Source organism: Lodderomyces elongisporus, chromosome 7 (genome assembly GCF_030384665.1).
Source record: "Lodderomyces elongisporus chromosome 7, complete sequence".
Lineage (NCBI taxonomy): Eukaryota > Fungi > Ascomycota > Pichiomycetes > Serinales > Debaryomycetaceae > Lodderomyces > Lodderomyces elongisporus.
The window spans coordinates 978,278-1,004,528 of NC_083679.1; the positions used below are offsets into that span (position 1 = coordinate 978,278).

Here is a 26,251-nt window from a genome sequence, read left to right on the forward strand (position 1 = left end):
TTTTTTTTTATGTATTTCGCAAACTATTGATGGTTAGGATATATAATTTTACATAAACGCTTGCAGTTTCTTCTTTGGGAAAATTCGGGTCTATCGATCAAAAATATTCTCTAATCTTCTATCTATCTATTTATTTATTTATTTATTGATTTATTTACTTTGCTCATATAAGTTCACCTTTAAGATATCGTCAACAATAAGCTTACCTGCACTAACCACTTCTTCGTCAAAGTATCTTCTACCGCTCAATTGTAATGCAATTGGCGCCTTCTTAAACTCTTCCGGTTTGTAGTTTTCATTCTCCAATTTCTCCAACTCTGATCTATACGTATATTGCTTATCTTCTTCCGTCCAGACATCCACTTTAGGGTCTTGAACCAACCCAGTTTGGAAACTCAATGTAGGCAAATCCAAAATGTTAAACAAAGCTGTGTATGACCAGTTAAACACCTCCTCAGAATGCGGTGCAACATTATTATAAGCAGGAGACAAGATGAAATCAACATTGTTCTGCACCATATAATCATTATACTCATTCCTCAATTTATCTCTAATGACATTCAATTCTCTATTCTCAGCAACAGTATATTGCTTAGAACCATCTCCATAGTTCAAGTTCCATTTGGTCAACTTGGTCAATGGCTCGCCACTTTGGCCCAACAATTTCCGCTGCATATGGTTACCATCACAATTGTACATCTTGTTAACTGTCTCATAAGCAAGTTTGGTACTTGGTGGAGTAAACTCAACAATCTTGACACCGGCAGCTTTCAATTTACTTACAACTTCATCAATACCGCGTCTAATAGGAGGTGAGACTCTTACCAATCCATCATCTCTAATAACAGCAACAGTTATTTCTTTAGCTTTGGGCTTTTCAACTTCTCTCCATGGCATAGGTAATGTCCATGCATCATAGTTCCATGGCTTACCATCATTGATGTAGTGTTTGAACCATAATTCGATGTCATCTATAGACCTTGCAAATGGTCCAGCTACTGCAGGTACAGATTCCTGACCTGCACCACTGGATACTGATCCCAATAAAGAGACTCTACGTGTAGTTGGTCTAAATCCATGGCAACCAGAATATGCGGCTGGAGCTCTAATAGACCCTCCAATATCAGAACCGATTCCAATGACACTACCTCCAAAAGCAACAACAGCGCCTTCTCCCGATGACGAGCCACCACTCGACAAAAGCAAATTGAAGGGACATTTTGTTAAGCCAGTGAAATTATTGGCTGAGTCCAAGTGCATAAGCGTTTGAGGTTGAGACGTTCTAATGTAAAAAACAGCACCCAATTTCAACAAGATTTCAACATTTGCTGCATGCTCGTCGGCAACATTGTCAATTAGTGAAACGTATCCAGCATGAGTAATCTTGCCTTTGTACTTGATGTGCTCTTTAAGCGAGATTGGTAAACCATGCAATGGACCCACTGTATATCCATTCTTTTTATAGTATGCATCCAACTCTTCTGCACGCTTCAATCCTTCGTCAATAAAAAACTCCATAGCACAATTGGTAAATTGATGTGCAATAATAGCACGTTTGGCAAATGCCTTGTACACTTCAACTGATGTCCATTTACCCAGTGCAATATTGGCTAATAGTGAAGCGGCTGGAGTATCTGTGATTTCAAACTCTTTAGGTGACAAGAGTCTTTCATTGTAGAGATACTCTACGGCATTAAACTGCTCAGCAATTAACTCTTTAATGTCCTTGGGGAGTTTAGTTGCAAGTTCTTGTGGAATTGCATCAGCAAGCCTTTTCCTATACGCATCAAGCTTTGGCTTGTATTCGGCATACTTGGTAGGATCCTCATAGCCAGTAAAGTCTTCTTTTGTTAAGAAGGATTTGAAAATGGAATCAGTAGAAGTCATGACAAGTACTATGGGTAAAGTAATGAGTGTAGGAAAAAGATGAAGAAAATGAAGAGAATAAAGAAAGAGGAAAAACAAAGTAAAAAAAAAGAAGAAAAAACAAAGGAAAAGAAAAAATAAGTAAAATGGAAACAATTTGTTTTTTTGGCAACAGGAAATGGACCGGACTTTATATGTTGTTGAAGATCAAATCTAAATGAGAGATAGACGGGAGAGGGGAAGGAGAAGTAAGAATAAAAATAAAAAGAGGGAAAAGTGTGGATTTGATAAGACGGAATGCGTGTCCCAATTAGGAAACTGAGAGCTACTGTCCAAATAAAAAGCGCATTTGCAAAAAAAAAAAACAAAAATAAAAAAAATAAAAAAAAAAGAGGAGTTTTTAACCCGACCCCACACAAACGCATACACGATAGCTAAATACTCAATAAAATAAAAAGGTTTGGACGTGAAAAACTCAATTTGCTAACCAGATCAGATCAGATCAGAAAAACAACATAAACGTTGAATAAAGGTTATAAATAACAGCAATTTGGTTTGTTTTTTTTCTCACAAGAAGCTCATGAAGTTTAACAATATTGAGGAAAGGGTGATGGGAGTTCTTTTTTGGAACCTGTTTTGTTAAAAATATAGAGAGAGAATTAAAACGTGTTGTCCTATGGAAGTTCAAGAAAATGCATAAAGAAAGAAATAATAGAGTAAGCAGTTTAAAATTGAAAAATAAAAATAAAATTAAAAAATAAAAAATAAGGTAAAAAAAAATCAAAGACAAGAGCCAAACATTGATGGGCATGATAAGATGCAGAGAGTAAAACTAATGAGAGACTATAGCGCTAAATTATCTTTAGCTAATGGTTCCCTTGTTTGTTTCTTAGCGGCAACTAGTATTTGCCAATAACAAAATCTTTCCTCGGTATATAGAAAGTGAAATGCATTTAAAGAGTCTATGATGTTGTTGTTGTTGTTGTTGTTGTTGTTGTCTTTTCTCTTACTTATGTTCTAGTAGATAGCACAATCCAGAATTTTTCAAAAATCATTCAATTCAGTTTTACAATCTCGTCTCAGTTTCATATCAAAATCACTTACTTTTGATCTGGAAATTAAATTTTCAAGATTCAATTTGTAAAATTATAATTCCTGGGCTCTGCAACATTCCAAAAATTTTACAGTTGACAAGTATATCTCCATACCCATCTTTCCAATAGTAAAATCAAGTAAAACAAAAGACGTTATAAAGATACAGATAATATATATATATGTATATATCAACTTGTATAACTTGTTCAACTCTTTCAATCTATGCAGAATCAGCTCAAGTCTCTCCACGTTACTCTTCTCGCTCTCTGTTTCCCTCATTTGCAGGTGGTAGATGAAAAGATGGGCAGTTCAATAAATCATTTGGAGATGAAGAACAATCAAATGGTCAATTTATTTGCCTTTTCTTTTTTATTTTGGTATTGTGGTCTTTTCAGATGATCACAAACATAAACAACAATATGAATGAAAGAGTGTTATATAGTGAATGCGAAAGTAAAAAAAAAAAAAAAAAAGAAAGAAGTATTTCATCTACCTGCCCCCTCATGTGAAAACCATCATGATATAGGAAAAAAAAAAGAAATGTTCCATGACAAATTTAACAGCAACTACAACAAATACAACTACAACAAGAGGGATCCCCAAAATCTCTAAATTCGATAAGAAATTGTCCTTTTTAGGTAAAGGGATCAGTGGATATGTTCAGCTATACCAAACAAGGAATCCATTGGGACTTTCCAAAACACGCGTCTCTTGTACACCCACGCTTTATGCTGTCAAAGTCGCACTAGACAAGGACTCAGATGAGTTATTACACGAGTATTGCATCTTGAAAGAACTCGGTTGTCATCAAAACATCATAACTGTTTACAAGTATGAACCACTGTCGTTCTCATCTTCCAAAGCAAAATTATATATGGAAGCAGCTAGAAGTGAAAATCTCCATACGATGCTAAAAGATATGCTGAATCATAATGAGCAAGAGTTGTATTGTATTTGGAAGCAAATAGTCAACGGTGTCCAATACCTTCATGAACTCGATATCTGCCATCGTGATTTGAAATTAGAGAACCTTGTGTTTGACCTAGACTTTAAGTTTATAAAAATTATTGATTTTGCTACGGCGCATAAGCTTAAAACTAAAGACGAACTTTCAGTTGGATTAGTTGGCTCGAAAAAGTATGCTGCTCCAGAAACATTTGCCAGTCTCAAGTATGATGGAAAGGCTGCAGATATGTGGGCATTGGGCATTATCTGCTATTATATATTCAATGGACGACGATTTCCTTGGAGTATGGCACATCATAGTGACGTGGATTATATGGAATACAAGGAACTGGGGACACTATTGCCAATGGAGCAGGTAAATTCTGATAAAGTCAAGCATGTTATTAGTAACTTGCTACTACCTGATCAGTTAGAAAGATATTCCATATACAAAGTCTATAAATTCTTGATAGAAGTCAAATCTTGTACTTGTGATACCACTTGTGGGTTCGATCACCAGCAGACATTTGGCAAGTAAAACCATAGGAGTTTAATCTCCGATATACTTAAAAGAAAAAAAACAAAAAAGAAAGAAAGAAAAACAAATGCATAGTTTGCCATTTACCCTCTGCATCTTACCTCTTGACTCTTGCCTCTTTGTCTTTTATCTTTTGCGGGGTAAGGTCTTTATTTTTTATCTGAAGTTTGACTCCTGCTTATCATGCTTTTGACTCGGTATATCCAAGACCCCCAACTCCCTTTGTTACAATTATTATAATCTTTCTTCTTGTTTTTTTTTTTTGTCTCTCTCTCTCTCTCGCTTCCACAAAAATGCAAGGCGTACGAGTTCATCTCCACGTGACTCATTTATTAGAAGCAAAAAGTGTAAGAGAGTAGGTTTTTTTTTATTTTGTTTTTGGATGTTCTCTTTTCCTTTAGATTAATTTTTCATCGTATATATTGTCAACTAAAATCTCCGCTCAGGAACACTCCAGTTGTTTGCCTGTCAATTAGTTGCTAGATATACCAATACCACCACCAAATGTTATCAAGATCATTCAAATCAGCAAGAACAGTAAGGGCATTGATGTCCTCTACTGCTTCTGTGCGTTCATTATCGTTCCTTTCGAAACCTGTTAGCGAAGTAGACCCAGAGATGGCTAGCATTTTAGAACAAGAAAGAACTAGACAACGTCAATGTATCAGTTTGATTCCCTCGGAAAACTATACTTCCAAGTCAGTAATGGAGTTGCTTGGATCGGAGATGCAAAACAAGTATAGTGAGGGGTATCCAGGTGAGCGTTACTATGGAGGTAACAAGATTATCGATAAATCTGAGTCGCTTTGTCAACAACGTGCATTGGAAGCTTTTGGATTGAACCCTGAAGAGTGGGGAGTTAATGTGCAAGCATTATCCGGTGCACCAGCAAATCTTTACACATATTCGGCAATCTTGGAAGTTGGTGACAGAATCATGGGATTGGACTTGCCTCATGGTGGACATTTGTCTCATGGTTACCAAACCAATACTGCAAAGATTTCATTTATTTCAAAGTATTTCCAAACCATGCCATACAGATTGGATGAGCTGACTGGATTAATTGATTATGACACATTGGAAAAGAATGCTCAATTGTTTAGACCAAAAGTTATTGTTGCTGGTGCATCCGCATACTCAAGAGTGATTGACTACAAAAGAATGAAACAAATTGCCGACAAGGTTGGTGCTTACTTGATGTCTGATATGGCGCACATTTCTGGATTGGTTTCTGCAGGAGTTACTGAGTCCCCATTCCCATACTCCGATATTGTTACCACCACCACACACAAATCATTAAGGGGACCAAGAGGTGCCATGATCTTTTTCAGAAAAGGTATTAGAAAAGTTACCAAAAAGGGTAAAGAAATCCCATATGAGTTGGAAAGAAAGATTAACTTTTCAGTTTTCCCTGGTCATCAAGGTGGTCCACACAACCACACCATTTCCGCCTTGGCTGTTGCCTTGAAGCAATGTGCAGAGCCAGACTACAAAAAATACCAACAAGCTGTTGTTGACAATGCAAAGCATTTTGCCAATGAATTACAAAGCAAAGGCTTTGACTTGGTGTCAGGTGGTACAGATACCCATTTGATCTTGGTTGACTTGAGCTCGAAAAAGATTGATGGTGCACGTGTAGAAGCTGTTTTGGAAAGAGCCAATATTGCTGCAAATAAAAACACCATCCCTGGTGACACTAGTGCTCTCTTCCCCTCTGGTTTAAGAGTTGGAACACCCGCAATGACCACTAGAGGATTTGGTTTTGATGAATTTACCAAAGTTGCTGAGCTCATGGACGAAGCTGTTGCAATTGCAATTGAATTGAAGGCAAAGGAACAAGGTAAAGTGCCTAAAGAATTGTTGGCTTCATTCAAAAAATTGGCTGACGAAAGTGACAAAGTCAAGGAGCTTGGACAAAGAGTAGCTGAGTGGACAACAACATACCCAGTGCCAGGTGATTTGTAAAAAAAAAAAAAAATCGAAAACAATGTACAAATTTATAAGTGTATAACTGTGTAGTTGTATCTATGAATATATATGTATATTTATACATATATATATATATATATATATATGTTTGTGTGTGTGTGTGTGTAGGCATACCGCAGCATGTGTTTGTATTTATTAGCTGTTAGCGCGTGCGGAATATATTTTTTCAAAAACAATTATTGAACCCACCACCCAAGTAACTAAGTAACAACGAATTAACAATTTAACTAATCAACAGACAAAAACACTCCTTCAAGTATAAACGCATCCGCCACCTTTACTTTATTACTTTCTTTCTTCAACAATGGAGGTGATTAACAAGTACTTAGGACAAGGTACAACACCGCTTATTTCGTGGTCAAAAATTGGATTCATCGTTTATGTTCCACCAACGAGAACAGCACAGCATAATTTGCTTTTGACATTCCTTGAGAATGTCGATGGGAAAACATGGAGGTTGGCTAAACCTCAACCAATTGACATTAAATGCGACAACAAGTATCTACCCGAAATATCACTAGTCTCGTGGAGTACATTGAGCACCGACTTAGCTGTATCTGATGTCTATGGTAATTTTTACATACTCTTAGCGGGAGTGGGACTACTAGAATCAAAAGATCCATCACCAAGTTACGAACTCACGTCTTACAATCATATGGAAATGATTTATAGGGACGTCATTAATCAGGATATGAGTTCTCCGGTCAATCCCGAGGCTTCGATAGTAGCATTCAAATGGTTGAATATTGAAAAACCACAAATATTGAATAAACCGGCAGCATTGGTTGCACCTCAGGACCACCAACTGGCTTCTTCTTCTTCTGCTGCTGCTGCTGCTGCTGGTTCAAGTGCAACTACAAATAATTCTACATCTTCATCTATGTATGCATATGGAGTGAATCAGTATGCACCGCACGGTCTTTCACACCCAATTGCTACGAAACAAGCATGTGTCGCATTAAGAAGGAGCGGTGCATTTATGCTCTATTACCAAGGTGAGCATAAAGTAGAGTATCATAAAACAATGGTAAATCTAAATGGCCTGCAGCCACTACAACTGCAACTGCAACTGCTGCCTCTGATGTTACATGCCCATATACCGATGATGATTGACAAGGCCGCGATAGGATTCACAAATGACAAGGAAATCATCATAAGTGCGTGGGACTCATTGACCAATACAATTTTCACATACCTTGTTACTATTGACTGGGGATTCCTAACAGAATCTGCAAAGAGACAGAAAACGGACCCACATTTTCACACGCCAAAGGAAAGCCAGAAGCCACCTACAATGCATTTGAAATTAATTCATCAAATGACTCCCGAACAGGGACTTACATCGATTGATATTATTTCAGCAAACCCCGAAAAATCGTCTCAGGCTAGTATATTGTGGACTTACGGTACAACTGTTTATCGATACCAGATCACAGACACGGCGAATCTTATACACGAAGCATTTGTAGAACTAGGAAGGCGACAAGGTGTGACTGGTGAGCTTCGCTCTGTCAAAACCATTGACTTGGTGGATAAAATAACTCGACTGGATCCAATACAATCTATCGCTTCGGGCCCATCTGATATGTATGCAGTGATTTACTATCGAAATGGGAAAATCGAGATTCTTGATGCTGTAGAGTGGGAACCTGTTGGTAGCAAAGAGTACCCACCAACCACAATTTCAACGATGTTTGATTTAGGATACGGATTTCCTTCGGTTGGAAAAGAAGAACAAGACCATACGACTAAAAACCAAAACCAAAATCAAAACCAAAACCAAAACCAACTTATGATGGCTGTGTCGCCAAACTTGACGTCCATTGTTTATACAGAAATATATGGTGCAGATGAAAACTCGCATTTGATATTGAAAACAGCAGAAAAAGTACGCAATGTTGGTGTTTCGCCAAAAGAGTTGTTGATCACTTCTGCCGGTTTTGCTTACCGTCATGCATATGCATGCTATTCCAACACATGTTCGGATGATTTGGTCTTGTTAATTGAAGCAGAAATAGATCGTGTTAAGCAAACACTTTCTAAACAAATGCCGGATAAGCAAGAAAATGTCAATTTAATTGTTAAAAAATTTATTGAAACTATCATCAGTGAATCACATCGGAGTATAAATTTTCAACTTGATGCATTTAGCAAAGAATCTGTTGATAAACTATTGTCCAATCCCCCTTTACAAAAGTTGCTTTCATTGCAGCATATTCTTGGTGAAGCTCAAGGAAACACTGTTATGTCAGATATTGCTTGGCTTATCTTGAATTTGCGAAGCACCAATTTTGGCATCATGTTTACCCTCTCGAGTATATATCGACAAATCTCAAAGAAAAAGCCTAGTGAAGATACAATGCAGGATTCTATCACAAGGGGCGAATGTATATTATCATTGATTGGTAACATTAAATGGCTTATCGATCTTATGGCCTATTTCAATCAGGAACTCATGCAGCTCACTTATTTCAAGAATGATTCTCGAAGCGAGCTTGACTTGTCAAACTCAATAGTTTTACCTGTCATTTTGAGTAAAGTACCGCGATTATTCCTCATGTATGCTATATCTTCGATGGGCAAAACTCATGAGATTTTAAAGAAGTTGCACAAGGATCTTGCTGAGAGCAATAAACTATTCAAGCCCATGAAGGAATCGCTTAATCGATATTTCACAATCTTTAATAATGCGCCATTGACTTTAAACTTGTTTGAAAATTACTTGCGTGAATGTGATGCCTTGGTCACAAAGGAGATGGCGACTAAAGGCAGTCTCAAGATTGAACAAAGCTTGGTATTCGGAATTATTCCATCCGAAGTTCAAGATTTAGCAAAGACATTGGTCGAGAGATATTCTATTAGCATTGCAAGAGAGTCAAAGGTTCCTGACTTGTTTTTTTACGATACAGAATGGTTGAATTTGGGGAATGAGAGCAAGAACAAGAACATCAATAACCAACTGGGTAATAATATAGTTTACAATAATGGGGTGGATGCATTGAGAAAAGTGAATATATTTGATAAAGTTCGAAGGTGTACTCGCTGTCGATCGGTGAGCTTGGTGACGGACCCTTTGGTGTTTGAGGCTCCAAGCACAATTGGATTGTGGACAATGGTGTTCCAAAGGACTTGTATTTGTGGAAATGCATGGGTTAATGAAGTATAGTCTGGAACATAGGTGAGATGAGTTTATATTAATTTTATAAATAATTAAAAAGAAAAAAGAAAACAAATAAATAAATAAATAAATAAATAAATAAATAATAAAGGAAATGGAAATGGAAATGGAGTAGTGAAAAAGTGGATAGAGAGGGGGGGTTGAAAGAGTCGTTATTTCTACGTTCTATATTCATATTTTATTGTTTCAAATCTCTAGTAATTCTCTAAAATTCCCAAGTATCTAAAATCTGAGCTATATTTTATAATCTATAAATCTTTAAACTGTTCGTGGAAAAAAGCTCTATATGGATTCTCTTTGCCAATTTTGTCGATTTCCTGAACTTCTTCCGCGGTCAATTCAAAGTCAAACAAGTCAAGTGACTCCTTAATTCTACTTTCCTTGGAGGAGGTAGTTATGGGTAAGACTCCCTTTTGCAAAACATACCTCAACAATAATTGAGCATCAGTCTTGCTATATTTGCTAGAAAGTTCTTTTAATAAGCCACCCAATGCGCCATCTTTGACTCTAGCCAATGGTGCCAAGGGAGAGAATGCTTCGACTAAAATACCCTGTTCTTGAGAGTACTTGACAATATCAGTTGACTGGTTTTGCAAAAAAGCGTGGAATTCAATCTGGTTGACCACGGGGTAAAACTCTGGGCTTGGCGATACCTTGTACAAGCGTTCCAAATGGACTTTTGCTGCATTTGAGATACCAATTTCCCTTACTTTGCCCTGTTTCTTGGCTTCAATAAGAACTTTCCATACATCTTCCAAAGTATATCCATTAGAAACATCAGTACTGAAGAATGGTGAATGAATCAAAAACAAGTCGATATATTCTACTCCTAAATCTTTCAATGCCAGCTCAATTGATTTCTCAGGAGACTCGCTGCCTTTGTGTTGGCCCCAGCCACCATTATACTTTGTGGTAATCCACAAGTCTTCTCTTGGAATATCAGTTCTCTTGAGGGCCTCGCCAACTTCCTTGTGGGTGTTGTATACTTCAGCAGTGTCAATGTGTCTATAGCCCAATTTCAATGATAAGAGAAGCTGTTCAACAAGTTCCTCGTTGATATCGCTCTTGTCCTGGTCCTTTTTCCATTTTGTACCTGTTCCGGTACCCATTGAAAGAGGTTGACCTGATTTAGTCTTGAATTGTGGGTGCAATTGAACTGGATGTGATTGAGAATAAGTCATATTTTATTTTTTTTTTCTTTATTTTATCCTTGAGCAATGCAATCTAATGAAGACGAATGGTGATAGAATTGATTTAATAAAGTGGGGTTGTTGAGGGAAAGTAAATTTAAGAAAAGGGGTTTGAATGAAGGAAATAAAGGAGGGGGGAAGAAGTAAGGGGCGAGTGGACAAAGAGGAAAAAATGAGTATGGTGAGTGTAGTTTACTACCAAGATGACAATTTGGTTTGGAAATTGGACTGTGGAGTTTGATAAATCTGTTATCAATTGATCTTTAGAAATAAAACAAAGGAGGAGGGGGGAGAGAGAGATAGAGAGATCCACACTTTTTCGCTCTACTGAGTTTCGTCTCTTTTGTTTTGTTTCATCATAATTTTATAAAATCTGACTAATCAATATCGGATAGTGAAGAAGCCGAAACTCGGTGCGAAATACCTTTTTGGAGCGGAATTTTGTGTGGTTATCTACAACTGGGAAATAGAGTACGGGTATATTCCATTCTTCAAAATTAGCTGCTCCATTTGTAAATCTTGGTTGGTGTAAAAAGGCAATGTATACATATATATATAAATATATATATATATATTAATAAGTGTGTGTGTGTGTATCAGTGTATCTATGTTACACTTTGTAAGCTAGTCTAACTAGTCCAGAATGAGAGTACTAAAGTATTAAGAATGTATTTGCTTACTGATTGATTGATAAAAGCAGAGTCTTTACCTTTCCTTATCGCGACTCGCTAATCTGTTAGAGATTCCTTGTTATGGGATATAATTTCATAGGAAAAGGAAAAGAAAACTAGTTTATTAAAGAGGTAATTGGTGGTACATGATACTGGTAGAGAACAGGGATTTGGTTGATGAAAAATATTAAAAGAAAAAAAAAGAGAAGAGAAAAGAAGCTAAGAAAGAAAGAAAGAAAATAGTTACATTGGTGTCGCATAGCACTGTCACAAGTAACAAGTGTACGACTGCTGAGCATCGGTTTGAGCTGGTAGCTCACCGATACCAGCGGTTTGAGTTCGTGACTTGATAGGCTATATTCCAACTAAGTGTAATTGTCAATGATCGCACCTATAAAGGTCTCAATGCTCATAAGTTAAGAGAGTAAATTGTCTCATACAAAGTCACTAGTAAGGAGAATCGTGAGAGTATACACTCTGCACGTTCACCTAGTGATTTGTGTTCAATGTAGTTGACCGTATAAATTATGTATTTAACCGATATTTCTATATAATAGTGATAAGTTAATTTTACCACTTCTCGTTCCTATTTATATAAACTCATCTCGTTTGAAGTTTCAAGTTTCCTATGTCGTGCAATATTTTCCAAATATTCACTTAGCGGAAACGAGGGCACAGAGCGTCCAGTGTGTGTCGCACTGTGACAATTGGTTATAAATTACAAAGTTCACCATCATCTTGTTTTGTTTTGTAGTTTTTCTTCTTTGGTTGGTTGTCTGCTAGCAGATAAACCATAAACTTATCATTCAAATCTTTGACCAGTGAGTTATAAAAATGGAAATGTAATGGAACAAGATGCCTCGGTGGTATCGGAGAGTAAAATGTTCTTCTCAATGATTCTTACTTATCGGAGTTAAACTGTCCCAAACGAGCCAATTCACCGCTCAGCAATAAAAAAAATAAAAAAAATAAAAAAGAAAAGAAGATAAAAGCTGTTGAATCGAATATTGTACCTTTGTGGTTGTAAGCTACATGACACTGCTTGCTCTCATCCGAATGAGCTTGGCCAGCCCAATTTTCGCGCCATGGATTGGAAAGGCACGAAATTTAGAAGTTTGAAATTATCTTTTGTTTTATTTTATTTTTATTTTTTTTTATTTTTTGTTTTAGCTTGTGTTGCTCTCTCTCTCTCTCTCTCTCTCTGTGTTGCTCAACCTGCTTCTCGTCTTTATTTCTTATACAAAATGTCGCATTTTTTTGTCTTTTAAAAAGCGGAGGCAAATGTCGTAGTTATTAAAGGTTATTTTAAGTTAGTAACATTAAGCACTATTCAATACTTTCTGTGATATTTTCTTAGCCTCTATTTCTTATCCTTTTCCCTTCCCCCAGCACCCCACTACCCACTACCCACTACCCCCCATCTACAAAAATGTCGTCAATTTCCACCAAAAAAAAAAGCACTTTTATCTTCCCAAAAAAAGAAAAAGAGAGATAGACTTGGAATGTCGCACACTACTTTTGTCGTTTAATTACAATTGCTTCTTTGCTCCCCTTATCACAAGATATACCTGATACGAAAAGAGAGAGGGAAAAGAAGGGGGGCGGTTGAAAAGAGACGGAAAGGATAAGCCTTTAAGTAAGGGAAAAAAAATAAAGAACAAAAGAAAAAGAAAAAGAAAAAGAAAAAGGAGACTTTCGCCCGCCACCTTCCCACTCCCCCACCTTCTCGCAAACATTCCGCTCAACGGATTACTTATCTCTTTCTTACTTCTTTTTCCTTTCCTTCCTTTTCTTCCTTTTCTTCTTCTTCCTCTTTTCTCTTTTTTTTACTCTAGCAAACTTCAATTACAGCAAAAGATGAAGTTATCTACACTTACAACAGTTGCATTGGCAGCTTCGTTAGGCTCTACCAATGCGTTGACAATTAACAACCCATTCAAGAATATCCAACAACCATTAAACTTTGATTTCGACTATGACAGAATCACCGAGAAATTGGGTGGATACTTGTTTAGTGAGGAGAAAACCAATGAATTCTTCAACAAGGTTTCCCAAGTATTCAATGAGCCCTTGGACACTCTTACCCAGGAGACCAAGCAAATTTGGAAGGATATGATTTTGAACTCCAAAAAGTTTGGTGACTTGAAATTTAGTATTCCAGGAAAACCAAATGTTGTTAAGCAAAACTTTGATTTCCATGTTAATGATGCCAAGTTGCCCAACCACGGCTTGAGAGTCAAGTCAACTCCCGAGTCGCTTGGTGTTGACTCTGTCAAGCAATACTCTGGATACTTGGATGTCGATGACGAAGATAAGCACTTTTTCTTTTGGGCTTTTGAAAGTAGAAACGACCCCAAAACAGACCCAGTTATTTTGTGGTTGAATGGTGGTCCAGGTTGCTCCTCTGCCACTGGTCTTTTCTTTGAATTGGGTCCATCTTCAATTGATAAATCATTGCAGCCAGTGTACAACCCACACAGCTGGAACAATAACGCAACAGTTATCTTTTTGGACCAACCAGTCAATGTAGGCTACTCATACTCATCGAGCTCGGTCTCAAATACTGTTGCTGCCGGTAAGGATGTGTATGCATTTTTGGAGTTGTTCTTTAAGCAATTCCCAGAGTATGCCAAATTGGACTTTCATATTGCTGGTGAATCTTATGCTGGCCACTATATCCCTGTTTTTGCTAGTGAAATATTATCACACCCTGAACGTTCATTCAACTTGACCTCAGTATTGATTGGTAATGGTTTAACCGACCCATTGGTGCAATACGAGTACTATGAGCCAATGGCTTGTGGCCAAGGTGGCGAGCCAAGTGTCTTGGACGAAGAAGAGTGTCAATCAATGAGCGACGCAATCCCAAGATGTCTCTCTTTGATCAACTCGTGTTATGAGTCTGAGTCGGTTTGGTCGTGTGTCCCAGCAACCATCTACTGTAACAATGCAGAAATGGGTCCATACCAAAGATCAGGCAGAAATGTTTATGATATCAGAACCATGTGTGAAGGCGGTACTTTATGCTACAATGACTTGGAGTACATTGACTCCTTTATGAACAAGCCAGAGGTTATGAAAGCTTTGGGTGCTGAAGTATCCAATTTTGAGTCTTGTAACTTTGACGTTAACAGAAACTTTATGTTTGCTGGAGACTGGATGAAACCATACCACAAGAATGTTATTGACTTGTTGCAACAAGACTTGCCAGTCTTGATTTATGCAGGTGACAAGGACTTTATCTGTAATTGGTTAGGTAACGAGGCATGGACCAACAAATTAGAATGGTCTGGCTCCAAAGGATTCAGTAAGGCGCCAGTTAGAAAATGGAAAGTTGATGGCAAGCACGCCGGTGATGTTAAAAACTATGAGAACTTTACATTTTTGAGAGTCTTTGGCGGTGGCCATATGGTTCCATATGACCAACCTGTTAGTGCCTTGGATATGGTCAATAGATGGGTTGCTGGTGACTACAAGTTTTAAAATGAAAACTTTGGAAAACCTTGCAATTTGTGAAAAGTTTAAATTTTGATATTGGTCTTTTACTACTCCATAATTTTTTTAGAAAGAAGAAAATCCCCGGTTTTTCCCTCTCACGGCTTTAATTCTGTTTTTTTTTCTTTTTTGTTCATTTAAGTCGCTATACTACACTTTATATATAAACTACTAGAAACGCAATATTACTACAACAGAACTTAGTTATTAAATAATTCTTATATGGTAATGAGTTTCTTCTTTTCTTGTAGCTCTGATTTAGATAATCTGTTGTAAAATTCTTTTTTTTTGTTTTAATTCTGCATTCTTTTTGTTTTTTTTGTTTTGTTTTGTTTTGTTTTGTTTTGTTTTGGAACTTTTGGCTGCTAGTTTATTGGTGATGAATGGATCCTTGAGTATGAAAACTTCAATGTAATCTTATCTCGTTTTATCTATTAATTTTTTTCCTCTTATCAAAAAAATGATAATTGTATCACGTGACCATGTTTTCTAATGTATAGTTTTGTATATCTACAATGAAAAAGGTGTTACTGACTCACAAGTTAACGAGATTTTTCAAGCAAGTATCTTTAAAGTAATTATACAAAGTATAGCTTTAGCTTTTGTTTCCTGTTTGGTACAATGTGTGTTCATTTAATTTATCAGTCCAGCTCGTATTGAATTGGAACTTGAGGTTTTGATATCAAGAATGTTTTACCGGAATATAGAGCAAAAAAAAAGAATAATAAGAACTACAAAAAGAATAAAGCAAAAGTACTTCCAATGAACAGAGTCCTTAGCATGGGATACGGATTATGTATACAGATTTATCCAAACAAAAAACTTTTATCTGACTCATAGTACCAGTACAATTCCTTGATATTTATAGGACAAACATGCCACATGTTATGGCTTAGGTTGGTTTGAGCCATAAAAATTGATCTTAAATTCCGAGGTCACGTGATATTATACCTGTTCCCATTATTGTAAATGTTCAGCAAAAAGTAATGCGAGATCTTAAGCTTATGCATCCAGGTCCATTCTGAAATATTGAAAACAAAAGGTTTCTTTTTTAAAAAAAATAATGTAAATGAAAATGATTGAATAGAACAGTTTATTTAAATTAGAAGCTCATTCTAGAGAAAGTTCATTTCTAATTTTTCATTTGGTATTCACTTCGTATATCGATCCAAAGCCAAAAAGGAAAATTGAAAAGAAGTAAAGAAGGAAAAAAGGTTCTACTATTGTTGATTGTGATGCTTGGACGTACAATGTTTTTGTTTACATTGACACTGATGCTGCGCAACGGAATAATTACATTTTTTTTTTCTTTTTTTTTTTTTTTTCTTTTTTTTTATTTGGAATTTCCGCCCCGCGAGATTTCCACTTTGGGATCAATGCTAAACAACTTGTCCAAATGCACTCTATTTCATCATTCGAGAGAACAACAACATTTAGAAAAAACAAAAGCAAAATCAACTGAGGCGGATAACAAGAGGACAAGTAAAGGAAGGAAGGAAGGAAGGAAGGGGGGAAAAGGAAAAGAAGAAGAACAAGAATAATAGACGCTAGGTGAGATACAAAAGAGACGAGCAATCATACAGGTATTCATACATATCCATACATTCACATATATATTAATTTCTTTGCCATTTTCACCGTTTGTTTAATATTGTTTTGTTTTATTTTATTTTATTTTATTTTGTTTTATTTTATTTTGTTTTATTTTGCTTTGTTTTGTTTGTGTGTCTGTGTTTATTATTCAATTGCTTCAACGGTTCTTGATCAGTCGTAAGGTGAAGCATTGCTTTTTGATTACTTCCTATTTCCGCCCAGGTTAAATCATCATTCCATTTGACAACTTTAATTAATTCCTTCAAGTTGATGCAAGTATTTGACAGGTTCATTTCTTCTCTTCTTCATTTTGAAAAAAAAAAATATAAACTAAATAAAACAACAACGATATACAGACTGATCTAGATAAGTACCTTGGAGAATTCAGATCACTTCTACTTACCATCAGTGATATTGATAAATTGAGGATTTCCAAAGTCTATCGACCAACAACATAAAATATGCTTCCGAGAAGTCTACCGCTTATACCGGTCATTGTGTCATTCCTGCTTGCCATCTCCCTGGGAGTAATTGCAATAGTACAGAATCACCATGGTTTATACCACCTACTATACTCTATCAGTGCATTTGTATTGGCCATGGATTTCATTCTTACGCAACTATGGATCAATTATATCACCATCACCATTCAGCTCATTATTTCGATATTCAACATAGTATCTGGAATACTATTTGTTATTCATAATCCTTCAAAAGTTACAATCACAATTTTATTTATAATCAATGTTATTTTCATCACAGTTTCATTTGTGGTATTGGCTTTTTTACTAATACTGCCAAATTTGGGCACGTCAAGGGATCAACATGCAACAGAAACAGTAATAACCAAAAAGGGATCAGACGCTACGCTTTTTGAAGCGTATCCTCCAATGGAAAGCATTTGGTTCAAAGACGAGAATACCCGCAAGGGACTTCCTTACACGTACTCAAATAATACCATACCAATGTCGCAATCGCATCAGAGCAACATGACCCATGGTTCCTACAATGCCTCTATTATGAACTTGGATGAGCATGTGGATGAATTACGAAGACCACGACCAATTTCATCAATCACCATAAGCGACAATAGTAATAACAATAATCATAGTGGCAGCAGCAATAACGGCAAGCTCAACGAATCCATTAATAGCAGCAAACAGATGAAAAAGCAAAGGTGGAAACTGATCAATACTGAAAAACAGTATCTTGCCAATATAAACGAATCATTACTACCACCTCTATTGCAAAATAACACTGTAAGGATACCCGAAGCAGAGATGGAGAGAGAAAATAAGAGGGAAAAAGAGTCAAAAGAGTCAAAAGAGTCAAAAGAGTCAACAGAACCTCAAGAACCAAAAGAAGATTTGGATTGCATGTCTGGACTAGAGCAGGTCTCTGGCTACCAGAACAGCATAGGTTTGATCTCATTAGATGAATACAAAAGAGCCAGATTGGTAATGGACTACAATATCAGTCCAGGTTTGCATCGCATAGTGAGCGATGGCAATTTAAAGGTAAAGCAAATAAATATTCCAAGCGACTATTTGCTCCCTGTTAAAGAAACTCCACCCGACAATATCGATCACCTAAGTGAACTTGAGCTTAAACATGAACATGAACTTGAACATGAAGCGGGACTGGAAAGAGATAGAGTCGATAGCGCACCTTCCTTGTACACATATAGAAATGAGTTTCAACAAAGTCCTCACATGATTGCTGAGCAGGAATCAGCAGTCTCGGCGTTTTCAGCCATTTCTCCAACCACACCACTGACCCCACCAGTGCAGCAAACTGTGCAACAGCCGATGCAACAAGAACTAGAACTAAATGCGGGACCAATGACTCCTCCTGCCGAATACACTACACCCAATATGACTCCAAGCAAGAGTGAGTCGCCGCTTAAGCGATTGTTTGAAGGCAGCCCAAGGAGGATATTTCGTTCAAGTACAACCACTGGGTTTAATACAACCAACACTAATCTAGCGCACAAACATTCTACATCGGTCATCTCAAACTTTTCGTTGAAATCCAACCGATCTTCAATATCCAAATCGAAACTCAAAATCAAGCCCAAATCTAAACCATCGTCACCAAAGAAATTGAAATCGATACTCAAGCTCCACAAACATAGTGTAAGTGTTCCCAATATAGCACATGACCCATTCCCATATCTCCATTCATCATCGATCTCTACAATGAACTATCCACAATTCCAATCACAATTCCAATCACATTCACATTCACAGTCACAGTCACGCTCACAATCTCAGTCACAATCCTCATCTCCGCAACATACAGCTTTCTACTCGATGCGCTCACAAATGGTTGAACCAATCGATAAGTGGGATACAAATACGGCGGGAAATTATCATTTCAGCAATGATAGTGGCGATTTGATTACGGAAATGGTTACTGATCTCGATCCACCTAATGAAGCAGCAGAATCAAGAGTGAGCTCGGTTCCTAGTCAAGTCATTGGAGAATATGATAAGGAAAAGTGGAAAATCCTACAAGGACTTGAAGTAGTCTAGTGAAAAGGAAGCTTTCTCTAAGTTGGTTTATAGTTTTATTTTACTTTATTTTACTTTAAATTTTACTTTATTTTACTTTAAATTTTCTCCCTGTTGATTCTTTGAATAATTAATATACTAATTATATACCATACCTGTATCCCATTTATTCCAATTCTTCATCAATAAACAAATAAAGTGGTAATTAATAAAATAATTAAATGAATTAAGGTCTCTAAATGTATCTACATCTTGTTTTAGTGACTTTTAAAGTAACTATATTCTTCCATCATCAATAAAAAAAAAATATGATCAATCACGATATAATCTCATCTCTTGGAAGGGCAAAACAACCAAAGAAACAACAGTAAACGCGAAACTAATCATTGATGCAAAATCAAAAGAAACAACAGAACCACAGAAGAACTTTCGCATTCAAATAAATAAATTTTCTTTTTTTTTTTTTCTTTTTTTTCTTCTTCTTCTTTCTCTCTCTCTTTTTTTTTGCGTCTTCTTAACGAAAAATAAAAAAACACACTAGGTTGCATTCATAGGGCATCTCAACGATGGATGACTTATTTGACGTCTTTGACGAGGCACCACAAGCTGTGCCAAAAATTGAGGAGATTCAAGAGAATGAGAATAAACGTAGTGAACGAAAGAGACCTCAAAAGGTAGTGGAAAAGAAGGAACTGGAGAATGAGAGCGAACAAGAAGAACAAGAGGATGATACAATGCCAAAGGCAAAGAAAGCCAAGAAGCAACCTGAAATCAAACCCGTTGTTTATGATGACTTGGAAATTGAAGCTTCACGCGAGGTGAGTGCTTCCGGAGGATTACAGCAGACAGAAGAGCCAAATGCTAAACTCAAATTGAAGCATCAGGTTAGGCACCAAGTCGCCGTACCACCAGACTACCCATACATTCCAATCAGTGAGCACAAGAGGAAACACGAAGCCAAAACATACCCATTTACCTTGGATCCGTTCCAAGATACGGCAATCTCATGTATTGATAGAAGTGAGAGTGTGTTGGTATCTGCACATACATCTGCAGGTAAGACTGTTGTTGCAGAGTATGCTATTGCACAATCACTAAGAGAAAAGCAAAGGGTCATCTATACGTCTCCTATAAAGGCATTATCGAATCAAAAGTATAGAGAACTTCAAGCAGAGTTTGGAGATGTTGGGTTAATGACCGGTGATGTCACCATCAACCCCGACGCAGGATGTCTTGTGATGACCACTGAGATTTTACGAAGCATGCTTTATAGGGGTTCGGAAGTAATGAGAGAAGTTGCATGGGTTATATTCGATGAGGTGCATTATATGAGAGACAAGTCTAGAGGTGTTGTTTGGGAAGAGACTATGATCTTATTACCTGATAAGGTTCACTATGTCTTTCTTTCAGCTACGATCCCCAATGCGATGGAGTTTGCAGAGTGGATTGTTAAGATTCACAACCAGCCATGTCACGTTGTTTACACCGATTTTAGACCTACTCCTTTGCAACACTATTTGTTTCCATCAGGTGGTGATGGAATCCATTTGGTGGTGGATGAAAAGGGAACATTTAGAGAAGAAAATTTCCAAAAGGCAATGACCACCATTGGTGACAGTCAAGGAGATGATCCTGCCTCAACTCAAAGTCGAGGCAAAAAGGGACAAACTTTTAAGGGTAAAAAAGATGGCAAGACCGATTTGTATAAGATTGTTAAAATGATTTACCAAAAGAAGTATAATCCAGTTATTGTGTTTTCATTCTCCAAAAGAGATTGTGAATCTTATGCATTGAAAATGTCCAAGTTGGATTTCAATAATGACGAAGAGCGTGCTGCATTGACAAAGATTTACGAGAACGCCATAAGCATTCTTTCTGAGTCTGATAGAGAGCTTCCTCAGATCAAAAATATTCTTCCATTGTTGAAACGAGGCATTGGTATTCACCACTCTGGATTGCTTCCAATCCTTAAGGAAGTCATTGAGATTCTTTTCCAAGAAGGTCTTTTGAAAGTGCTTTTTGCTACCGAAACCTTTTCCATTGGTCTTAATATGCCAGCAAAAACAGTTGTTTTCACTTCAGTTAGAAAGTGGGATGGAACAGCATTCAGATGGGTTTCTGGAGGTGAATATATTCAAATGTCTGGTCGTGCTGGAAGAAGAGGTTTAGATGATAGAGGTATTGTGATTATGATGATTGACGAGAAGATGGAACCGCAAGTGGCTAAAGGAATGGTTAAGGGCCAAGCTGATAGGTTGGACTCTGCGTTCCATCTAGGTTACAATATGATATTGAATCTTTTGAGGGTTGAGGGTATATCTCCAGAATTTATGATGCAAAACTCTTTTCTCCAGTTTCAAAAATCAGCGAAAGTTCCCGAATTGGAGAAGAAAAAAGCCGCTTTGGAAGCAGAAGCAAGTGGTATTCAAGTAGACGATGAGCCAAAAATGAAACAATACTATGAATTGCAGCGACAAATCGCAAATTATGAGGAGGAGATTAGAAAGATTGTTACCGAACCCGAAAACTTGCTTCCATATCTCCAAGATGGTAGACTCTTGAAAATTGATAATGAATGGTGTTGCGTTAAATCGTACAAAGGTTCATTAAAAGTTGCAATGGCCGATTCAAGCGAGAAAATAGTCCTGCTTCCATTTATTCAAGCGGTTAGTAGTGTTAGAGTTAAAAATGCAAACGCCATCAAGGCAGTGGTGCAAAAATTAGGTGAGGTGCCGTTGTTAATCAAGGATGAAAAGGCATTGGAAATACAAAAGAAGGTTGAGTTTTTGTCAAGCAAGTTAGATAAACTGGTATTGGAATCACCAAATTACCTTGCATACTATAAGAAAAGAGAGCTTTTGTTGCAAAGTGAAAAAGTTGGTGCCGAATTACAACAGCTGACCTTTCAGTACACAGAAGAATTAAGGTCCCGAATGTCTGTTTTGCGCAGGCTTGGTTTAGTCGACGATGCTGTTGTTGGTCTCAAAGGAAGATGTGCCCTTGAGATTAGTAGTGGTAACGAGTTGCTTCTTACGGAATTGATCTTTGATGGTTTCTTTAAAGATTTAAACCCCATTCAGGTTTGTGCACTTCTTAGTCCCTTTGTATTTGATGAAAAATCTAAAGAGCTTCCTAGACTAAATGGAGTTTTAAAAGACAAGTTTGGCAAGATTGAAACTGCTGCTGAATCCTTTGCTCAGATTCAAAAAAATGTCACAGATGTCAAAGAAGTCTTATCACCAGCCTTGATTGAGGTTACATACAATTGGGCGAATGGAAGTAGTTTCGCTCAGTTGTGTAAATTGACGCCTATTTTTGAAGGATCTTTGATCAGAGCGTTTAGAAGATTAGAGGAGTTGATTCGTCAATTGGTTCAATCAGCTAAAGTCATTGGTGATTCCGAATTAGAGGAGAAATTTGAAGAGCTGCGTAAATTGATCAGTAGAGATATTGTCTCAGCTGGTTCCTTGTATTTGTAAAATTAGACGTTTTTTTATTTCAATTTTATTTTATTCTATTTTTATTTTCTCTTTTTCTTCCTTCTCATTGTTTATTTCCTTCAAATTAATATGTTGAGAATGTAGAATTGTATGTAAAAAAGTGTATGAATCTAAGGTCTTGATAAAAAAAAAATATGACTATTCAAAAGCAAGTCACGTGATTGTTATCAATGAATTACACTATGATTAGAAATTGCTTATTAGGTTGAAATAGAAAGAGTTTATCAATATTTTTTATTTTTATTTTTATGTTGGCTCAGTATTCAGAAATAATTTAATCTTTGGTTTTTGTATACCTATAGATATATAAAATTCAATTAAAGACGGTGATGGTGGTGGTAAAAGGGGTTTTGATGGGGGAAGTAGAATAAGAAAGTTGCCTTGTGTAAGTGTGAGTGTGGGGAGGGGAAAAGAAAAGTAGTGGCGCAATAGATAACAGTTACAGCAATTACACCTTCAAATATTTTTTATTTAATTATCCACCTCTATTCATTTGTTTTGTACAAAATATTACAGCAGCGACATATTACAGCGTCATCCTTACAATTCAACCCAAAAGATAGTCTCACATTTTAAGATGACTGACTATAGTTCGAAAGTAGAAGTGCTCTACTCGCAACCAGCATATGTTCGTTTGAACAAGGAGAAAAAAAATGGATACATAGTACTTACCCGACCCATACTTAGCAAAGCAGAAGCTCAGAAGGCCCAATATCAAGTTCAACTCACTTTTATTGAAGAGAGCAATGCTAATGTTTCAATACTACAAAAAGTGAGTGAAGAATTAGCATTGGATTTACAAAAAAAACCAACAGATAGAAGTCGGATCATTTCCATCTCACCATCTCGCCACTCAACCACTTTGAATGAAGTCACAATTAGAATAAAGAAACCAGCTTACGGATATTATGATGGAAGTATCACCATTGGTGAACAACAGCCAATATTTTTTCACGACTCTTCTCTTGATAGTAAAATTACACAAGCAAGACTGATGGGTTTATTTGAGGATGAACTAGATATTTCATCAGGTCAAGTGCTTTTGGAAGTGATTAGGCTGTTGGTAAATGATGTTGTCAAGCAGTCAGAACAAGTATACTTAGTTAATCCACTGAGTGTAATAAGAGGACTGAAAATTGATAAAAAAGAAGAAGTTAAACAACAACAGCAACAACAACCACAACAGCAGCCAATTACATTTAATGATATATTTTCAAAAGTCGCTACGGTGACGGGTAAACTTATTGCCAAGTTGAATGACTCAGATATACTGAGAAAATTAGATCCACCACCGGATATGGATTTCGATAGTGGCAGGGTATATTTAGCGAAATGGGCAAATATGGTGAAGAAAGAGGCAGAGTTGTCCAATGGTTCGCAGTTGAGTTCAGAGTTTGTTTCAGATTTATCAGCTGAGGAAATTGCCAGGGCAAAAAGGAGGGACCCAGTTGGTAAAGATGAATGGGCGTCATTTTTTGATAGTCAAGGCAGATTAAGAATTACTATAAGCGAAGTAAAGAGTATTGTGTTTCATGGTGGCTTGGAAGAAGATGTGCGAGCAGAAGCATGGCCATTTATCCTTGGTGTCTTTGACTTTAATGCTACAACTGAAGAAAGAGCGAAATTAAAGGAGCAATTGGCGAATGCATACTATACAGAGTTGATCAGGAATGATTTTAGAGACGAACAGATTGAGAAAGATGTTGTTAGAACCGATAGAGAAATTTTTTTAACAGACTCAAAGCATGATGAGCTTATTGAAGACCAAATTGCTCGCTCACCCGAATTATTTTCGATATCGCGGATTTTACACACATTTACTGTAGCTGAAGGGAAGTCATATGGTCAAGGCATGTCAGATATGCTTACACCAATTTACATTGCAGTGAAAGATGAAGCTATTTCGTATTATTGTTTTAAAAACTTGATGGACAATATGTATGGCAATTTCCTGGAGGATATGGTAAAGATCCGAGAAGATATGGTGTTGCTCAGTAAACTTTTGCAACTCATGCTTCCTGAATTGTATGCACACCTTGTAAAGTGTCATAGCCACGATATGTATTTCATATTCCGAAGTCTCATTGTTCATTTCAAGAGAGAATTAACCTGGGAACAAGTACCACGTTTTTGGGAAGTTTCGTGGTGTCATCCTTCAAATAACTTTGTGATTTTCTTTGCTCTAGCAATCTTGCAAGATAACGAAAGGATTGTGATTCAAAATCTACGTGCATTTGATGAGGTGTTGAAATATTTCAATGATTTACTGGGTAAGTTGGATTTGGATGTTTTGCTTGTAAGAGCAGAATTGTTGTATTTGAAATTAAAGAGAACAATCAACATTATTGATCGAAGCTTAAATAGAGGCGAAGAGGTGAATGTCAGCGAAGATATGAGAACATTATTACGAAGCACATAATCACATCACTTGTTTTAGAACTCAATAAGGACGCGTCAAGCTTTTGTTAGAGTTACTCAAAATTTAAACTATAAAGGTGCACTATATGCTTTTTATAAATTTCTTCCTTTATTTTGCATTTTTCCTTCCTTTTTACTTAATTTAATCTACTTCACCTATACCTTCCATACATCCTTCTCACAGTTTTTGGAAGAAACATAATGTTCTCGCTTGGACAGTTTGAGCTTGACAACGTATCAATTGGAATGAATTTATTTTGCAACAATGAACCTTGAATATGGTGGAAATACCACACTTCGCTTATTGCATTATTTGAGTCGCATCTAAAGTAAACTTGTTGACCGAAGTTTGAGCTAAGTGCATCTTGAATTTGTGCTTTAGTGTAACGTATGAATTTTGATGGCGTTATATCAGCAGCAGCAAGCCATTTATATGTGGGCAATCTCATATACAAATTGTACGAGATGGTTAGATAGTCATAAAAATTTTTGTTATCTTCAAATTCTGGATAGCAGTTTGCTGCAATTGTATTGATACAGGTTCCGTGCTTGTTCCATTCGTGGGCCCATAATGATTGGTCAGTTCCACGTACATTTCTCCATACATTTTTTAAGTTGTTGTAGAACGTTTCATTGTGAAATTGAAGGACTAAGATATTCCTAATATAATTTGCATCGTTGGGAATCATACTGGAGTAGCCACAATACTCTTTGTGTGATCCATCGCATAAATCCGACCACAACCCATGCAAGGTGAACAAGTTTGGAGGACCATCTGATGGTGAGTAATTCCAAAATTGTGTTTGCACGAGGACACCGCCTGGTGACTCGAAACAGCACGAGGGCTCTCGATCTGAAGAGGAGCATGAAACATTAGCATCTAAAGGACAACTACTAGAAAAAACGGATCCCGCACTGGCTTGGACTAAGATGTAGGCAGCAATAATGAGAAGAAATTGCATAATACAGTTTTCAGTTTTTTGGAATGTCTTGCTTACAAAATTAATCTGATTGAACTAAGTCTATCTATTTTAGCTAATCGATTTTGGATTGCTGAGAATGGTAACAAAAAGTGAGCCAAAATGCCCAACATAAGGATGGATTTATCCCAATTAAATACCTATTCATTCTCCTTCATGACAAGGGAGTAAAAAAAAAAAAAAAGAAATAGATTAAAAGGAGCTACTTCACTTTGATGTCTATGCCCCTTGGTGAGCGTTAACAATACTAAATGAAATAATCTACTATATCCTTCCACTT

The 26,251-nt window shown here is 36.7% G+C and overlaps 10 protein-coding genes across 10 annotated transcripts; 7 read left to right on the forward strand and 3 right to left on the reverse strand. All coding sequences in view use genetic code 12, as the record gives it.

Moving 5' to 3' along the window:
- Positions 1-150: 150 nt before the first annotated feature.
- PVL30_005290 (uncharacterized protein) lies at positions 151-1,887 on the reverse strand (the record flags this gene model as incomplete). Its single annotated transcript, XM_001523691.2, has 1 exon — positions 151-1,887. One exon carries the CDS (start codon positions 1,885-1,887, stop codon positions 151-153), a length of 1,737 nt encoding a protein of 578 aa, XP_001523741.2.
- Positions 1,888-3,508: 1,621 nt separating this feature from the next.
- On the forward strand, positions 3,509-4,444 carry PVL30_005291 (uncharacterized protein; the record flags this gene model as incomplete). Its single annotated transcript, XM_001523692.1, has 1 exon — positions 3,509-4,444. The coding sequence occupies one exon, from the start codon at positions 3,509-3,511 to the stop codon at positions 4,442-4,444; it is 936 nt and encodes a 311-aa protein (XP_001523742.2).
- Positions 4,445-4,948: 504 nt separating this feature from the next.
- Positions 4,949-6,409, forward strand: SHM1 (glycine hydroxymethyltransferase shm1; the record flags this gene model as incomplete). Its single annotated transcript, XM_001523693.2, has 1 exon — positions 4,949-6,409. One exon carries the CDS (start codon positions 4,949-4,951, stop codon positions 6,407-6,409), a length of 1,461 nt encoding a protein of 486 aa, XP_001523743.2.
- Positions 6,410-6,517: 108 nt separating this feature from the next.
- SIN4 (mediator complex subunit) lies at positions 6,518-9,599 on the forward strand (the record flags this gene model as incomplete). The annotated part of the gene is made up of 2 exons (XM_001523694.2): positions 6,518-6,523; positions 6,744-9,599. 2 exons carry the CDS (start codon positions 6,518-6,520, stop codon positions 9,597-9,599), a joined length of 2,862 nt encoding a protein of 953 aa, XP_001523744.2.
- Positions 9,600-9,859: 260 nt separating this feature from the next.
- Positions 9,860-10,792, reverse strand: CPRC2 (NADPH-dependent conjugated polyketone reductase C2; the record flags this gene model as incomplete). Its single annotated transcript, XM_001523695.1, has 1 exon — positions 9,860-10,792. The coding sequence occupies one exon, from the start codon at positions 10,790-10,792 to the stop codon at positions 9,860-9,862; it is 933 nt and encodes a 310-aa protein (XP_001523745.2).
- Positions 10,793-13,329: 2,537 nt separating this feature from the next.
- CPY1 (carboxypeptidase C) lies at positions 13,330-14,955 on the forward strand (the record flags this gene model as incomplete). Its single annotated transcript, XM_001523696.1, has 1 exon — positions 13,330-14,955. The coding sequence occupies one exon, from the start codon at positions 13,330-13,332 to the stop codon at positions 14,953-14,955; it is 1,626 nt and encodes a 541-aa protein (XP_001523746.1).
- Positions 14,956-17,021: 2,066 nt separating this feature from the next.
- PVL30_005296 (uncharacterized protein) lies at positions 17,022-19,094 on the forward strand (the record flags this gene model as incomplete). The annotated part of the gene is made up of 1 exon (XM_001523697.1): positions 17,022-19,094. The coding sequence occupies one exon, from the start codon at positions 17,022-17,024 to the stop codon at positions 19,092-19,094; it is 2,073 nt and encodes a 690-aa protein (XP_001523747.2).
- A 545-nt stretch (positions 19,095-19,639) lies between these two features.
- On the forward strand, positions 19,640-22,552 carry MTR4 (ATP-dependent RNA helicase mtr4; the record flags this gene model as incomplete). The annotated part of the gene is made up of 1 exon (XM_001523698.2): positions 19,640-22,552. The coding sequence occupies one exon, from the start codon at positions 19,640-19,642 to the stop codon at positions 22,550-22,552; it is 2,913 nt and encodes a 970-aa protein (XP_001523748.2).
- A 598-nt stretch (positions 22,553-23,150) lies between these two features.
- On the forward strand, positions 23,151-24,992 carry GYP7 (GTPase activating protein; the record flags this gene model as incomplete). Its single annotated transcript, XM_001523699.1, has 1 exon — positions 23,151-24,992. One exon carries the CDS (start codon positions 23,151-23,153, stop codon positions 24,990-24,992), a length of 1,842 nt encoding a protein of 613 aa, XP_001523749.2.
- A 151-nt stretch (positions 24,993-25,143) lies between these two features.
- On the reverse strand, positions 25,144-25,953 carry RNY1_3 (T2 family ribonuclease; the record flags this gene model as incomplete). Its single annotated transcript, XM_001523700.2, has 1 exon — positions 25,144-25,953. One exon carries the CDS (start codon positions 25,951-25,953, stop codon positions 25,144-25,146), a length of 810 nt encoding a protein of 269 aa, XP_001523750.2.
- Positions 25,954-26,251: the final 298 nt, after the last annotated feature.